We start from the raw sequence: 16961 nt of genomic DNA on the forward strand, positions 1-16961 counted from the left end.
TACAAACATCCGAAAATTATCAAAGGTAAGCGATTAATTGTATTTCTTTTCTGACTTTCGTGACCAAGCTAATTTAAGGCTAGCTGTTCTAGCTGTTCTTTTGTTCTTTGTGTAGTGATTGATAAACTCACAAACGCTTGGATTGCTTTCGCTGTAAAGCATATTTTCAAAATCTGACACGATAGGTGGATTAACAACAAGCTAAGCTGTGTTTTGGTATATTTCACTTGTGATTTCATGATTATAAATATTTTTTGTATTATTTTTGAATTTGATACTTTTCGGAATTTTCGTCTGCCTTTCAGGACCGGAACAAGCCTGTGGTTTTCTGAACATAACGCGCAAACCAAATGGCGGTTATTGGTTATAAAACTAATCTTTATCGAACAGATAAATTTGGATGACATTTGGATGAAAAGCGTGCCCAGAGTAAACTGCCTCCTACTCAGTCCCAGATGCTAATATATGCATATCATTATTATTATTGGATAGAAAACACTCTGGAGTTTCTAAAACTGTTTGAATCATGTCTGTGACTATAACAGAACTTATTTGGCAGGCAAAACCCCGAGGACAAACCATTCAGATTTTTTTGTTGTTGAGGTCACTCTCTTTTCAATGGCTTTTCATTGGGAATCCAGATTTCTAAGGGACCTTCCTGCAGTTCCTATCGCTTCCACTGGATGTCAACAGTCTTTAGAAATTGGTTAAGGTTTTTCCTTTGAGAAAGGAAGAAGTAGCCCTGTTCAGAACGAGGGTCGAGTGAAGTGTACTGTTTGTTAGAGGCGCGTGACCAGAAAGCATGCTACACATTGTTTTCCTCCGGTATTGAACATAGATCACCCCGTCTTCAATTTTATTGATTATTTACGTTAAAAAATACCTAAAGTTGTAATGCAAAAGTAGTTTGAAATGTTTGGACAAAGCTTACAGGTAACTTTTGAGATATTTTATAGTCACGTTGTGCAAGTTGGAACCGGTGTTTTTCTGGATCAAACGCGCCAAATAAATGGACATTTTGGATATATATCGACGGAATTAATCAAACAAAAGGACCATTTGTGATGTTTATGGGACATATTGGAGTGCCAACAGAAGAAGCTCGTCAAAGGTAAGGCATGAATTATATCTTTATTTCTGCGTTTTGCGTCGCACCGGGAGGGTTGAAATATGATGGTCTGTGATTGTTTGCTGGGGTGCTATCCTCAGATAATAGCATTGTTTGCTTTCGCCGTAAAGCATTTTTGAAATCTGACACGTTGGCTGGATTCACAACAAGTGTAGCTTTAATTTGGTATATTGAATGTGTGATTTCATGAAAGTTTAATTTTTATAGTAATTTATTTGAATTTGGCACTCTGCATTTTCACTGGATGTTGGCCAGGTGGGACGCTAGCGTTCCACATATCCCAGAGAGGTTTTAAGGAGTTTTGTTTTTGGATGTGAGGTGTTATCACAATATCTTTCAAAAATGGCAGGAATGGAGGAGGTCTTTATTCCAGTGAGATTGCTAAGGCGAACATCGCCATGTTTAGTTTTTCCCCAATCTAGATCGATGCACAGACACGGTCTCAATGGGGAAGACTGAGCTGACTACACTGTCTGTGCTGGGGGCAGACTCCATTAAGCTGGCAAGCTGGCTAACAGCCTGCTGCCTGGCCTGCACCCTATCTTATTGTGGAGCTAGAGGAGTTAGAGCCCTGTCTATGTTGACAGATAAGATGAGAGCACCCCTCCAGCTAGGATGGAGTCTGTCACTCCTCAGCAGGCCATGTTTGATCCTGTTTGTGGGTGAACCCCGGAAAGAGGGAGGTTTTCCAATACCTCACAAAGAAGGGCACCTATTGGTGTACGGGTAAAAAAAAGCAGACATTGAATTTCCCTTTGAGCATGTTGAAGTTATTAATTACACTTTGCATGGTGTATCAATACACCCAGTCACACAAAGATACTGTACAGGCGTCCTTCCTAACTCAGTTGACGGAGAGGAAGGAAACTGCTCAGGAATTTCACCATGAGGTCAATGGCGACTTTAAAACAGTTACAGAGTTTAACCAATTTGACAGAGCTTGAAGAATTTTGAAAATAATAACTGGCAAATGTTGCACAATCCAGGTGTGTAAAGGTCTTAGAGACTTACACAGAAAGACTCACAAAGGTGATTCTAACATGTATTGACTCAGTTTTTTTGGGACAATTAAATCGATATTAATCCCACTTTGTAACAACAAAATGTGGTAAAAGTCAAGGGGTGTGAATACTTTCAAAAAATTGGGAAATTATATTATTTTATACTAAAACAATTGCTCAGAGAAAGCGATTTTGTTTATCAAGTAATATTAGTTTTTCTCAAAAAGGTAGGGGTCATAATTATTGACACCTGTAAAGATTCTTATGAATAAAGTAGTCAAAAGTTAAGTATATGGTCCCATCTTCCTAGCACACAATGACTACATCAAGCTTGTGACTCCAGTTGTGTTTCAGATTATTTTGTGCCCAATAGAAAATAATGGTAAATAATGTATTGTGTCATTTTGGAGTCACTTTTATTGTACAAAAGAATATAATATATTTCGAAACACTACTACATTAATGTAGATGCTACCATGATTACAGATCATCTTGAATTAATTGTGAATAGTGATGGGTGAGAATGTTACAGAGGGTCAAAGATCATACCCCCCCAAGACATGTGGGGGGGGTATGATCTTTGACCCTCTGTAACATTCTCACTCACTCATAAGAATCTTAATAATTTGGACCCCTACATTTGGACCCCTACATAATTTGGACCCCTACATTTTTTTCAAAAAAAGTATTACTTGTTAAACTAAATCTCTTTCTCTGAGCAATTGTAGTAGTATAAAATAAAACTATTTCCCATTTTTTGGAGCATACTGTAGCTCAGTATTTTAATTATTTATTTTATACAGTAATTTCTGCTCATCTTTATCAAGGGTGTCAATCATTTCGAATCCCACTGTATTTACTTGACACCCCTGTTTCAGACACCACAAAATTATTGACACCCCTGTTTTCAATACCTTTCAATATCTCACCTTGCGAGGATAACATCACAAAGCCTTTTTCTAAAATGTTTTATGAGATTAGAGAATGCGTTGGGTAGAATCTTAGACGATTCCTTAATACAGAATATTTCCATATCCTTTGATATCCTTTGTCTGTGCTTATGGACTGCCCTCTTCAATTCAAGTCCGGAGACTGAGATGGCCATGTCAATAAACAATTTCTTTGTGGATTTTAGTATTTAGAGTTATTGTCTTGCTGGAAGATCCACTTGCGGCCAAGTGTCAATCTCCTGGCAGAGGCAACCAGGTTTTTGGCTAAAATGTCGTGGTACTTAATAAAGTTCATGATTCCGTTGACCTTGACAAGGGCCTTAGGACCAGCAGAAGCAAAATAGCCCAATAACCTCAAAGATTCAGAAGTGTGGCTCCTGAGTGGCGCAGCGGTCTAAGGCTCTGCATCTCAGTGCTAGAGGCATCACTACAGACCCTGGTTCGATTCCAGGCTGTATCACAACTGGCCGTGATTGGGCAGCGCACAATTGGCTCAGTGTCGTTAGGTTTTGGCCAGGGTAGGCTGTCATTGTAAATAAGAATTTGCTCTTAACTGACTTAACTGCCTAGTTAAATAAAACACTCTTTTTTTTTATCACCACCATATCTTACAGTAGGTATGAGATACTTTTCTACATATGCTTCTATTTTTCAAGGCCAAACCCATCACTTGTGTGCGTGGCCAAAGATATCTATTTTAATTTCATCTGAACATAGCACTGGTTCCAATCGAAGTGCCAATGCCGTGTATCAAACTCCAGGCGGTGCTATGGTCAGACGACATGTTCATTTTAAAAAATCCACACAGTAGAGTGTTACTTCATAAAATTTATTAAAATGTACTTTATTGTTGCTTATTCATGGAAAATATTTTCAGAAATACCCAAGGGGATGTGTTTTGCCATTACAAAAGATGGTGAAGTACATTTTTCAATTAAACTCATCAATATGCAGATTTTTTCAATTCAGCACACAAGTATGATTTATTTTTATGGTGTTTCATACCCCACCTCTCAGCCATGCAGGTGGTGATATAACCACTCACCTCAGCACCACTGAGGATGATCAAACTTTGAAAAGTATAATTCCAATTTTAAAGTTTGTATGTGAAGTAATTAGTTTTTCCCTGTGTAAAGTAAGCAATTTTATCAATAATACCAGCAGAACTCATCTGTGGACCCTACAGTAAATCACAACACTGCATTGTTCTCTATGGGGACTGGGGAGAGCCTGCTCTTTTACAGACATGATAAGGTCAATGATCAGAGAGATTATGTCATATGATATGATTGCCAATTTCATTTGCCACAAGGCCATCCAATCAGTTAGTTTACTTTCAAATATGGGTGATCCAAATGCACCTTGAGCCTGAACAATTTATATTTACTGATGTGGTAGTAGATTACACAGAATACACAGAACATCATTGCTCATCCCTTTCGAGTTACTAGGAATTTTATCAGATGACTCAAAATCTAAAGAAGAAACACTCATCATGGACACAACGTTTTTTTGTAGGTTATTTTTTGTGGCAAAGGTTATACTGTTGGTTAGATAAATGTGTGTAATGTACCTTGTGTATTGTTTAACTAGGTACAGTGCATTTAGAAAGTGTTCAGACCCCTTGACTTTTTCCTAATTTCATTATTCATTTTTATTCTAAAATATATATTGTTATATTGTTTTGTGTAGATTGTCCCTTGTCAATCTACACACAATAACCCATAAACACAAAGCAAAAACTGGTTTAAGAAATGTTTGCTAATTTATAAAACAAATTAAATATTATATTTGCATAAGTATTCAGACCCTTTACTTTGTTGACGCACCTTTGGCAGCGATTACAGCCTCGAGTCTTCTTGGATATGATGCTACAAGATTGGCACACTTGTATTTTGTATGTGTTTGTTATTCAAAGACATATGTAATGGTGTGATGCAATAGAAAGTGGCAAATTAGAGAATGTTAACTTGAGGCCACTCATTATGTCAGTCCCTGTGTGCAGTTTTTCCAATGGTAAACTCTACCTCTGGCCCTCACCAGTCATGATGTTCACACCTTCCCAACCAGGGGACTCATTAACTCGTAACACAGCCAGATGTCTAACTGTCTGTTTTGACAACAGGGTGCATTAGCCACGTTTCATACAACACAGTTGAATGAACAAACATCTAGTTTTGCTCTTGAAGCTGATCCTTCCCACAGGCTTTTTAAAAGTTGTTTGGACAACTTTGTGTATATTGCATCACTGAATAAATAAAGTTATATGTGTTCTATGGTTAATCAACAATGTTATCAATCTACACTTGATTTGCCTAACATAACAGAGTGTTTCCCTGTTAACTAAATGTTCTAGCTCCATCTTTTAGGGTCAGGCAGCACATCATCCACAAGTATATGTATGTATATGTTGCACATACATTTAACAGCAGCACAGTCAGTTCACTCTGGGAACCCCAAGCCCACATGCAGGACAGAGTTTGGCTCAGTTCATCCTAGAGACAACAGTGTCTACCCTCACATTTATCTTAGCCTAGCCTACTGTTAGCTGACCTTGGAAAACATTGCAAAGTATCATAGACAAGCATTAACAAACGGGAATCACACAGGGGAGTAAAAATCTAATCAAATCAAATTGTATTGGTCACATACACATATTTAGCAGATGTTATTGCGGGTGTAGCGAAATGCTTGTGTTCCTAGCTCCAACAGTGCAGTAGTATCTAACAATTCACAACAATACACAAAAATCTCAAAATACATTTTTTTTAATTAAGAAATATATACTGTAAATATTAGGACGAGCAATGTCGGAGTGGCATTGACTAAAATATAGTAGAATACAGTATATACATATGTAAAACAGTATGTAAACATTATTACAGTGACCAGTGTTCCATTATTAAAGCAACCAGTGATTCCATGTCTATATACATATGGCAGCGGCCTCTAAGGTGCAGGGTTGAGTAACCGGGTGGTAGCCGGCTAGTGACAGTGACCAAGTTCGGGGCAGGGTCGACAATGGCAGGCCAGGTATAGACAATGGTCGCCTTCCCCTGCTCTGACGTTGCATGCATCAACCAATGGTTGTGTGCCTTGTCATCGACTGTGTCATTGACTGACAGATTGCTATAACATATGATCAGTGATGTAAAGTACTTAAAGATGCACTATGCAGAGAGCGCTTCATCATTTCCTGGTTGCTAAAATTTTACTCCATACTTTTTCCCTGACACCCAAACGTACTCGTTACATTTTGAATGCTTAGCAGGAGAGGAAAATGGTCCAATTCACGACGCACTTATCAAGAGAACATCTCTGGTCATCCCTACTGCCGCTAATCTGGCAAATCTTTGTTTGTAAATGATGTCTGAGTGTTCGAGTGTTCCCCTTGCTATCCGTAAATAAAAAAAACAAGAAAATTGTGTCCTCTGGTTTGCTTAATATAAAGAATTTAAAATGAGTTATACTTTTATTTTTGATACTTAAGTATATTTTAGCAATTACATTTACTTTTGATACTTAAGTATTTTTAAAACAAGAAAACTTTTACTCAAGTAGTATTTTACTGGGTGACTTTCACTTTTACTTGAGTCATTTTCTATTAAGGTACATTTACTTTTACGCAAGTATGAAAATTGGGTACTTTTTCCACTATTGCATATGTGGTTAGCTGATACTTAAAATACCTATCCAGGCGTTGTAAGATCAGGCATGCGTCAGCAACCCCTGGGCAGAGGAACGTGCCCATGCTCTTTTAGAATAATGATGATGCAATCACTGATGAATGAATGAAGCCTCTTCCATCTCTATAGATCACGTTTGCTGATGGCTGATGTCTCTGTCCGTCTATGAACATTGATTGGTTGTTTCTCTGACTTCTGTCCTATGGCTCTTCAAAAGTGCAGAGTGGACAGAAAACCGCATGATAAGAAATAGTGATTACAGTGGATTTACCCCCACTGATACCTCTTCTCTATCATGTGGCTTTGTAAGTCCAAAGTGCATTGCCCAGTCCAGTACAAAAGGGGGGATCTGTTACTTATTTAGGTGTGCAGTTAATAAGGTAGCCAGCATGCAGTGCATCTGGACCCTCTTCCTGCTTCAGCTAGTTGCCCTGTGGGCCAACGCAGCAGTGATCACTGAAAATGGCCTCCCCATCCTCTGGGACCAGGCACCCAGCCAGCTGTCAGAACTGCCTCAGGTGGACAACGTGGTCACAATCAACCCCTGGAACTACCTGCAGAGGATGAGTCTGTATAGGACACTGGTGGGATCCACAGACAAGTACATGGCCTCCATGGGAACCAATGAGACTGACAGTCTGTTCTGGGGCCTGCCTCTGCAGATGGGCTGGAAACTCAGATCAGGTATGTTGGGCAATGATTAAGTTGCTTTGGAAAGCCAAATACAGTGGAGTCTGAAATGATTGACACCCTTGATAAAGATGAGCAATAATGACTGTATAAAATAAGTAATTCAAATACTGAGCTATATTGTATGCTCAAAAAAATTGGGAAATTATATTATTTAAACCAATGCAATTGCTCAAAGAAAGATGTTTAACAAGTAATACTTTCTTCTCTCAAAAAGGTATGGGTCAAAATTACTGACACCCTTAAGATTCTTGTAAATAAAGATGTCAATTCTTTTTGTATTTGGGTGAAAGATCATACCCCAAAGACATGCTAACCTCCCCTGTTATTGGTAATGATGAGAAGTCATCATGTCTTGGGGGTATGATATAACATGCTAACCTCCCCTGTTATTGGTAATGGGGAGAAGTCATGTCTTGGGGGTATGATTTAACATGCTAACCTCCCCTGTAATTGGTAATGGTGAGAAATCATCATGATTTGGGGGTATGATATAACATGCTAACCTCCCCTGTTATTGGTAATGATGAGAAGTCATCATGTCTTGGGGGTATGATCTTTGTGCCTCTGTAACTTTCTCATTCATCATTATTCACTATTCATTCAGGATTATCCATCGTCATGGTAGCATCCATATGTAGAAGTGCTCAGAAACATATTCTATTCTTATTTTGGAGTCACTTTTATTATAAATGACACAATACATTATTTACCATTCATTTCTCAGCATTTTAATTATTTATTTTATACAGTCAATACTGCTCATCTTTATCAAGGGTGCCACTGTACATGCACATTGTTATGTAAACACTATATGCACATTCTTTTTGTGGTGGTACAGTACACTAATCATGTTGACTTTGTTCTGGGGCAGGAGTGAATACGTTTCTCAAAGGTTATCATGTGGAAATGAAAAGCAAAAGTCATGTGACCGGATGCGCTTCTGTTCCTATAGGGCGGTTGGTTGACCCTACTGGCGCTACAACATGTGGAAAGGAAGGAGATCCCATGTGCATTTCTGCTAATAGCTGGTGGGCCTGTAAGTACAGTAGTGTTACACATATTCAACCATGCAGGCCATGTGTGTGGCCCTACATGTGCAGTTAAAGGTCCAATGCAGCCATTTAAAAAAATATCAATATCAAATCATTTCTGGGTAACAATTAAGTACCTTACTGTAATATCTTTCCATTAAAATCGTCAAAAATATACAAAAATGGCTTTTTAGCAAAAACAATTGCTAGGACTGTCTAGCAGAGGTCTGAGTAAAAATGAAAACTAGCTGTTATTGGCAGAGATGTCTGGAACTCTTTTTGCTATACTGTAGATCTATTAACTAATTTACCTCTTGGTGATGTTACCATGGAAAGCCGACACTCCCGCACTTGCAAACGTGCTGATTTAGAAGGTCCTGTGTAGATTGTACTTTCAACGAGCAACTATCAGGAAATAACACTTTTTATTCACACTTTTACAGTGTTAGTTTCATCAGCTGCTGTACAATATAATACAATTTTTTTTATTCTGACTGCACTAGGCCTTTAACATTCACAGCTTGTCAATAAAATACCATTAGTAACCTCTCTGTCTGTCTCTGTCTGTTCAGGTGTGAACTACTACCTTTCAGTGATCCCGTTCCTGGCTGCTGTGCAGAAAGACGTGATTGGAGATGGTCTCATTCAGGTCCAGGTACAGGCACCAGCTGAGGCAGCAGAAGACTACTGCACCTCCTACACAGACTGCTCTACTAAGTACCCAGACCTTATGGCCAAGTGGGAAGAATTCTTCCAGGTATTTAATGAGCATCTACTTTTCCTTTTTCCCTATAGGAGGCATTTTCCTTCTTGCCATAGGAGGCCAAATCTGTATGTTCCTTTAGTTGTGTAAGTCACTATTCAGAAGTGACTCATTGGTGATTTCATAGAATTACTTGTTGGTCTTGGTTTTTAATATGCTACCATTCCATTCTAGACTCTGAAAGACGTGAGTGCATCTGAGATTTCTGACTTTGAGAAAAGGGACCAGATTCTGGGTGTCTATTGGGCAGGTCAACAGCTCTCTTTGAATACTGCCTCAACTAGCTGCAAGGCAAAGTGAGTATTAACATACAGTATCATTCTGCAGGTCATCACCAGTTGTCAATGCGCTGTTTGTCTTCCTTCATTGTTGGAACTCTGACAACTAATTTTTGTTTAATTTAAACATATGATTCTCAGTTCAAACTGTATGCTCTGTCCTCCAATCAGCTTTTGCCTCAATCTAACAAAATAACAACATTATTGGATACAATCACTTTGAGTCACAATTGAGTCCTTACTGTATGTCCAAATCAAACCTTTGAACTTTATAGGATGAGCTACTATTCCAGCCCAGAGGTTTCATTCGCCCAAAACTGGATGAACTCTGCAGACTACGTAGCAGCAACATACTTCCAGTCCAACCTGAATAACTCTGTGCTGTTCATGAGCCCTCTGCCCAGCAGGGTGCTTCAGGAGGGGGATAGCGCCCCTAACATAGCTGACCTCAGCAAGGAGGAGAACCACACCCTCTATATCTTCGGCTGGATGACCAGAATGAACAGGATTCTGAGTGAGTACTTTTACTTTTAGTCTCCCAAGACAAACATTCAGAAAATATAATGATATTTTTTGCTTGTATGAAAAGTAGAGTGAAATATACATTTCAGAGTCAAATTGAGATGGTAGACAGATGTCAGTCTGTGACAATGTAGTCCAGGGCTCTTCAACCCTGTTCCTGGAGAGCTACCATCCTGTAGGTTTTCGCTCCAACCCTATCTAGCGCACTTCATTCTAATAATTAGCTGGTTGATAAGCTGATACAGGTTAGTTACAAATGGGGTTAGAGGGAAAACCAACCTACAGGAGGGTAGCTTTCCAGGAACAGGATTGGAGAACCCGGATGTAGTCTGTAGTCTCCCTCTAGTGGTGAAATGTATGAAGTGCATTTCAATTGAGAAATCTACAGTAACACATCACTTGCATCAGGTTACACCACATCCTTACACATTTTCCTGTTGTTTTCCTTATGACAGTGGGTTCTCTGGTGAGGATGTGGCGCTCGGCCATGTGCTCTGACAAGGCTCGGGAGAAGGGCCGGGAGCTCCTACAGGATCTGGTCCATGACCCTAAGTTTGCTGCTTCCACCTTCGTCTCCATTCTCAAAGAGATGACACGCAGCTGCTGAGGATTCAGCAAATCAGTCCGACACTCCAACTAGCTCAGTTTCAACCTGTCCCAAAGTTAGCATCAGATGCCATTCATGGTGATTCATTGTTAAACGTTTCTGAATACATTTCACACAGTAGTATTTACACATCCTGTGTTTTTGTAATTATTAATTTTCCACAGTAGCCAAATGTCCTTGTTGATTAATGTACAAACAATTTATTTCTTGTATCATGAATATAATAATATATTTAAATGGAAGAGTGGCTCAGTATAAAGAGCATAATAGTACATATAAATATACATTTTGCTTGAAATATGAACATTACAGTGCCTTCAGAAAGTATTCACACCACTTGACTTTTTCCACATTTTGTTGTGTTACAGCCGGAATTTAAAATGAATTATATGTATACATTTTGTTCACTGGCCTACACACAATACCCCATAATGTCAAAGTGGAATCATGCTTTTAGACATTTTTACAAAAGTAATAAGTATTCAACCCCTTTGTTATGGCAAGCCTAAATACGTTCAGGAGTAAAAATGTGCTTAACAAGTCACATAATAAGTTACATGGACTCACTATGTGTGCAATAATAGTGTTTAACATGATTTTTGAATGACTACCTCATCTCTGCACCCCACACATACAGATAATTGTAAGATCCCTCAGTAGAGCAATGAATTTCAAACACAAAGACCGGGGAGGTTTTCCATACCAAGAAGAGAGTGAATGTTCCATGGCCAAGTTACAATTTAAATTTAAATCTGCTTGAAAATCTATGGCAAGACATGCAAATGGTTGTCTAGCAATTATCAACAACCAATTTGACAGAGCTTGAAGTATTTTGAAAATAATAATGGGAAAATGTTGCACAATCCATGTGTGGAAAGCTCTTAGACTTAACCACAAAGGTGATTCTAACATGTATTGACTCAGGGGGTTGAATACTTATCTAATCAAGATATATTAGTGTTTTATTTTTCATGAATCTTTTACAAATGTTCGAATTTTTCTTCCATTTTGACATTACAGAGTATTTTGTGTAGATCTTTGACAAAAAAAGTGACAATGAAATCCATTTTAATACCACTTTGTAACTCAACAAAATGTGGGAAAAGTGTGAATACTTTCTGAAGGCACTGTACAGTATATCTCACATGCCAACATTTGTATTGATCTTTACACTTAAACAATACGGGGGTAAACTTTGAGCTTGGATTAGATATGTATTAGATAGTCATCAAAACCAATCATTCACTTCTATACTAAACCTGTTTTGCAGTCTGCATGGCATATGTGTTTTCTGATTTCTTCTTGTCTGTTATGTGAATACTTTGGTCATTAAATTTTCTCCTGATGCTGTCAAGTTCATCCTCATCAATGTATTCATAATCATGAGTGTATTCATCATCCTGTTCAATTGTATTGTTGTGAGGACTGTTTTCTTCAACGATGGCTGGGGAGAGAACATAAACACAGCAAGGCAAAAGAATCAAAGGCAAGATTTTGACAGATAGATAAATATATTGCAGATCTATAAGCATTTTTATCCTCCTGAGGCCCAGCAATTAATTTTTGTCCTCTCTAGTGGATCAGTTCTTGGTCCGTATTTCTGAGGCCTTATAAGTAATGTCCCTTTGACAGGACATTCTGGGCTTTTCAATGATATCACATGTGTGGGGGTGTGACCTTGACAACTTTATCTTCCTAGTTCTTATAAAAAATGGCTGCAGTAAAAATTTGCACATTTGATGGAAATTTGATACTCAAATTGTTTCTATTAAGTGAATACAACAGGAATAGTTAAGTGAGTTGTCATGACTATGTAATACTTTTTTCACATGATATAATAGCTAAATAAGAGCTTATCAAGATATGTCCTTTGTAGTGGACACCCGGATACCGTAACTATGTTTTTCACCTACACTGTAATGTTTTTTATATAAATATATATAGATATATATTTTTTTAAATATATATATATTAAAAAAAATATATTATAATAATAATAATTATATATATATATACACATACATATACATACATATTTACGTCCTAATGACCACTACAGAGGACAATTTTGAACTTACAAAAATAGATAAATAACAACAACAAAAAATCTTGGAACATGTTCTTTTTTTCATAAAATCCCCAACGTTTTTGGGGTGGGGGGGTCTCAGAAGGATATTGACAGTTGAGAATAAAGTTTAGTTGCAAAATAGTCTGCTGCAATATTTCATACTACTATCCCTCCAGCATGTTGAATGACATAAAATTAACAAAACTATTTTGATGGAATACAGAAACATAGACAAACCTTTTTGTGGGCCTGGTTTAGGCACTGCAACCAGTTTTGTGTTGGACGTTTCATTTCTTGGTATAGAGGTGTTCTGTTCTGCACAATCAGATGAACTAGGGCTAGGCATGGCTGGTTTGGCTGTATGTGGGCTCTTCAATATAATAACACAAATCATTAGTACAGTAATCAATTGAATATAACTTTTTATTTAAATAAATCTGATAGCTAATGTTGTTGTGTTATAGATAATTTATTAATGCATAAAATATGGATGACTGATTCACCTTTGGAGAGGGGGGGTCTGGCTTCTTTGGCCTGGGAGGCTGCAGTTTCAATGTGTCTTCTAAGGGCTGTTGATGTCTCTTGGGTGGTCGAGGGGGAGGCAGCACACTGGCGTTGACGTACCTCCTCAGGGTAAAATAGCAGTCCTCTCCTATCTCCTCCACAGCCGAGCGGACAGCCTGGCCCTGGGTCGGCTCTGGGCCGCTCCACTGCTGCAGGAGCTGCAGGGTCATGTTGATGCGGTTGACAGGCACCTCCCAGCACTGGGCCAGGTCCGGGGTGGAGACAAGAAGGTAGGGGTCAGTGATCTCCTCCTCCAGCTGCAGCCCTGTGGCCCCAGCCAGGAGGTCCTCCATCACTGAGAGGTCCCTCATAGACACCTTGACGTTGAAGGGCAGGGAGAACCTGTGGCAGACCTCTGAGAGCATGTATTGCTTCTTGTCGTGGACCACCTCCACAAAGCCGCCGTCCAGACACATGGGGATCAGCACGGCCTCGTACTTCTTCCCCACCATCTTCTCACAGGCCAGGGCCTCCACCGTCTTTCTCCTGCCGCCGTAGATCACCTCACTGGTCTCCCTTTTGTGGACCAGGTACTGGTCTCCCACCAGTACTGAGGACAGACCCTCGTAGTCGGCCTCAAAGGCCCTGGTAGCCACCACGTGGAGCTGCTCCATGTCACTCTTGGCTACCTCTAGGTCATATGCTGTGGGGAACATCCGGGGCCTGCGCTTGAACCTGCCGTTGTAAGACACTGGAATGAGGAAGCGTCTTTGGGCCTCGCTGCGGATCTCAGACGCTAGGATCCTCTTGGTCTGGTAGGCACCGTGGACAATGACTTGCTTAGAGGACTTCAGGAAACCCAATTCCTCCTGAACTTGTGATGGTGGCTCTATGATCTCAGCCCTGAAGGGGAAGACCTCGCTCGGCTTGGCAAAGACATCACGGAGTGACAGAGGCTGCATGAAACAGGCACCGTCACTCTCCTCGGTTACGTCCAACACCTCAACGTCAAGGGTAGATGGGATGAAAACAACGTTCTTCCCAACTGTGAACAAAAATCAGATTATTTCTGTTTAGTATGCCAGCACAAGTGAGGATGGTCTACTATAGGCCAAATATTCTAATTTAAGACTTTTCTTATAAAAAATGTTTTGCCAAAAAATGAATACATAATGTATTACATTTTTAAAAATCAGATAATTTATCTCTGAAGGTCTGACATTAGTACATCTGTTTAACTTCTGGTTTGAAAAGTTTCATTTTTTTTGTGTTCTACAAAGTAAAAATTCATTGTGATTCCCTGACCAGAACGATGACTACTACACTTCAAAACCCCCCTCTATTTTCATGTCTGTGCTTCTGAAACCAAAAGTTAATGACCCAAGACCAGTGTACTGTAGTTGTCATGTTCATTAGTTGGCAGTATTACAATTTGTTCTCTTTAAATAAACCGAGATAAGAAAAATGTAATTATAATATTAAAAATACAGAGTATCATTGTGTGACTTTATTTTATCATGTTCTTCATTCCACATAATTGACGTAAAGTGAGAATATTAATGGGCTGTTTGTGTGACACTCACACTTGGACACAGTCTGTAGCTCGTAGACAGGTGTGAGAACCAGCTCTCCACTGTAGTCCTCTGGCAACTTAGACACAAACTTCTCCTTTGATGGCAAAGACTTGGCCCAAGTCACTGTCCTTTTCCTTCCTTTGGGCATTTTCCACTCCACCAGCTCCCTGAGGGTGTAGAACTGGTCGTCGGCACACTCATAGAACTCCCCAGTGTGCGAGAGCTTCACAGTGAAGATGTGCTTGGAGTCTTTCCGCGTGACCTCACAGACAACATGGCTGTCTCCGTGCTTCGTCCTAAGAGCAGTGAGTCTGAAGCTCTCCTCAGCCTGGATGGTCCCCTCAGCCAGCTGTAGTTCCTCAGGGCAGCGGAACTCTGGCTGGCCCAGGCACTCAGGGCTGATACACACTGCCTCAACAATCTCCTGTATACTGGCGTATGGGCTCTTGTCGGCCACGATCCTGAAAAGGCCTGAAAATACAGGCAGGAAAAGCAATATATGACATTGTATTTATTGGTACAATGCACAAAACCATATGTTGATAAGGTCCCTTTCTAACCCAAGAGAGAGGTTTGGACATTTACATGTATAATGTAAACTGCAGTACATGGCAATGTGGTGGGTAATCTCTTCGTTCGCAGGACTATACCCTGCCTGACCTGACCTCCCTGACCTGTCAATGTTTTTAATTAGCTGTTTTATGATTTTGATATACTCTTGTGAATTCTATGGTTTTTACTAGATTACTTGTAGTTTTTCATGTTGTCTGTCTGTAATTGTGTAATGAGTTGGTGCTGCCTATCTTGGCCAGGACGCTCTTGAAAAAGAGATTTCAAATCTCAATGAGCCCTTCCTGGTTAAATAAAGGTTAAATATTATTTTTATTTTTTTAAATGGTAAAGGACAAGAATTAAGACAATTATTAAAACATTTAAATCTGAATATATCAATCCACATAAGTTTTTATAAAGGAACAATTGAACAAAAAAACATTTAGATTTCATGTTCAAGGTACAGTTTAGATGTTTCGGGACTCACCTGGATAGTCGAGAGATATATCTACTGTCATAGATTTGGAACCCTCAGACTGAAGTTCCACATTGAGTCTGGTGACACTGATCCCAATGATCTTCAGAAGCTCTCCATAGGAGAAGCTCCACTCTCTTCCAAACAGTTCATACACAGACCCTGGTAGAAAGACATTTCAATGGATCTATTCTTTTGGCAATGAATGGACCTAAGTCGATGGTCTATTCTCCTTGAAGAGTAACAGATCCAAATAAGTAAGTACATAAGTAAAGGGTGGTAACGCTATAATTACTATGCATGAATAATTCATTTATTAAGAATTGAAAATTATTATTCATGAAAATGTATACATTTTACCAAACAATATTTTTTCAAAGCTCCAGTTAAAAATAATAATCGACATCAGGTATACGTTGAATTTTGTAACATGAAATACCTAATGTTTATATAATTGTATAGTAAAATACTGCATAGCCATGAGCCGTTACTTTAAACTCAAATTGTATTATATTCCAGTCCATTGAATAAGGACTTAAATTAGGGCTTCTTCAGTCTTACCTTGGAAATAATATCCAGATTGTATCTGCAGTACTCTAGGGAGAGACGTGGCATCAAGAGAGCGGGTGAACTTTTCCAATGTCATAGCCATCCTTTCCATTTGGACTCTGGGTGACCCAGACTATATACCCTAAAGGAAACCTAGAGAGGAGATGCCATCTTCTCCATGGATCAGCAAAAGGTTGACCAGAGGTTTTGGTATAACCTAAGTGCCAGTGCTTATACTTTAGTATGAAGGCTCTCTATATTCTACAGTGAACAATGCAACTCAGTGACACAGAGAGAGAGCAGCCATCTATGAGTCACTAGGGCTGCAGCAGGTGTAACAGGAGCACACACACTGCAGCCGGAAACCAGAAACAACTAACCACAACTCACTAAGTAGCTATGAGAACAACGCCACAGAACAATGATATATCAGTCACAATACCTATGATTCACATCACACCAGAAAATGACACTTGTAAGTGTTTAGTGACTTGCAGTTCTGCAAAGCACTGGAAAACAGCAGTGTCTTCAGACAAAAATATCTGTATCTAATATGTAGTGATCAGATTAAAACAATAA

General features: G+C 39.2%; 2 protein-coding genes across 3 annotated transcripts; one reads left to right on the plus strand and one right to left on the minus strand.

Annotated features, from left to right (window-relative positions):
- The first annotated feature begins 7122 nt into the window (after positions 1-7122).
- On the plus strand, positions 7123-12014 carry LOC139556242 (protein LEG1 homolog). Of its 2 annotated transcripts, none has more exons than XM_071369907.1 (6): positions 7123-7450; positions 8331-8495; positions 9063-9247; positions 9428-9549; positions 9807-10045; positions 10509-12014. In XM_071369907.1, exons 1-6 carry the CDS (start codon positions 7156-7158, stop codon positions 10658-10660), a joined length of 1158 nt encoding a protein of 385 aa, XP_071226008.1. In that variant the 5' UTR covers positions 7123-7155; the 3' UTR covers positions 10661-12014. The 2 variants fall into 2 exon arrangements, with proteins under 2 accessions (XP_071226008.1, XP_071226009.1); XM_071369908.1 differs by having other exon boundaries at positions 8412-8495.
- On the minus strand, positions 11769-16654 carry LOC139556241 (protein THEMIS-like). Its single transcript, XM_071369905.1, has 6 exons — positions 16395-16654; positions 15846-15995; positions 14816-15277; positions 13232-14277; positions 12966-13098; positions 11769-12104 (listed from the first exon to the last, which is right to left on the minus strand). The coding sequence occupies exons 1-6, from the start codon at positions 16492-16494 to the stop codon at positions 11914-11916; spliced, it is 2082 nt and encodes a 693-aa protein (XP_071226006.1). The 5' UTR covers positions 16495-16654; the 3' UTR covers positions 11769-11913.
- Positions 16655-16961: the final 307 nt, after the last annotated feature.

Source organism: Salvelinus alpinus, chromosome 27 (genome assembly GCF_045679555.1).
Source record: "Salvelinus alpinus chromosome 27, SLU_Salpinus.1, whole genome shotgun sequence".
Taxonomy (NCBI): Eukaryota; Metazoa; Chordata; class Actinopteri; order Salmoniformes; family Salmonidae; genus Salvelinus; species Salvelinus alpinus.

Bases quoted from the DNA above. Each gene is read 5' to 3' on its own strand.
- LOC139556242 (XM_071369907.1), top strand. From the start codon at position 7,156: ATGCAGTGCATCTGGACCCTCTTCCTGCTTCAGCTAGTTGCCCTGTGG. The intron at 9,248-9,427 runs GTATTTAATGAG...ATTCCATTCTAG, and splicing joins AGTGGGAAGAATTCTTCCAG to ACTCTGAAAGACGTGAGTGC. The intron at 9,550-9,806 runs GTGAGTATTAAC...TGAACTTTATAG, and splicing joins TCAACTAGCTGCAAGGCAAA to GATGAGCTACTATTCCAGCC.
- LOC139556241 (XM_071369905.1), bottom strand. From the start codon at position 16,494: ATGGAAAGGATGGCTATGACATTGGAAAAGTTCACCCGCTCTCTTGAT. The intron at 15,996-16,394 runs GTAAGACTGAAG...TCTTTCTACCAG, and splicing joins ATCTGGATATTATTTCCAAG to GGTCTGTGTATGAACTGTTT. The intron at 12,105-12,965 runs GTTTGTCTATGT...TTCTCTCCCCAG, and splicing joins TAAACCAGGCCCACAAAAAG to CCATCGTTGAAGAAAACAGT.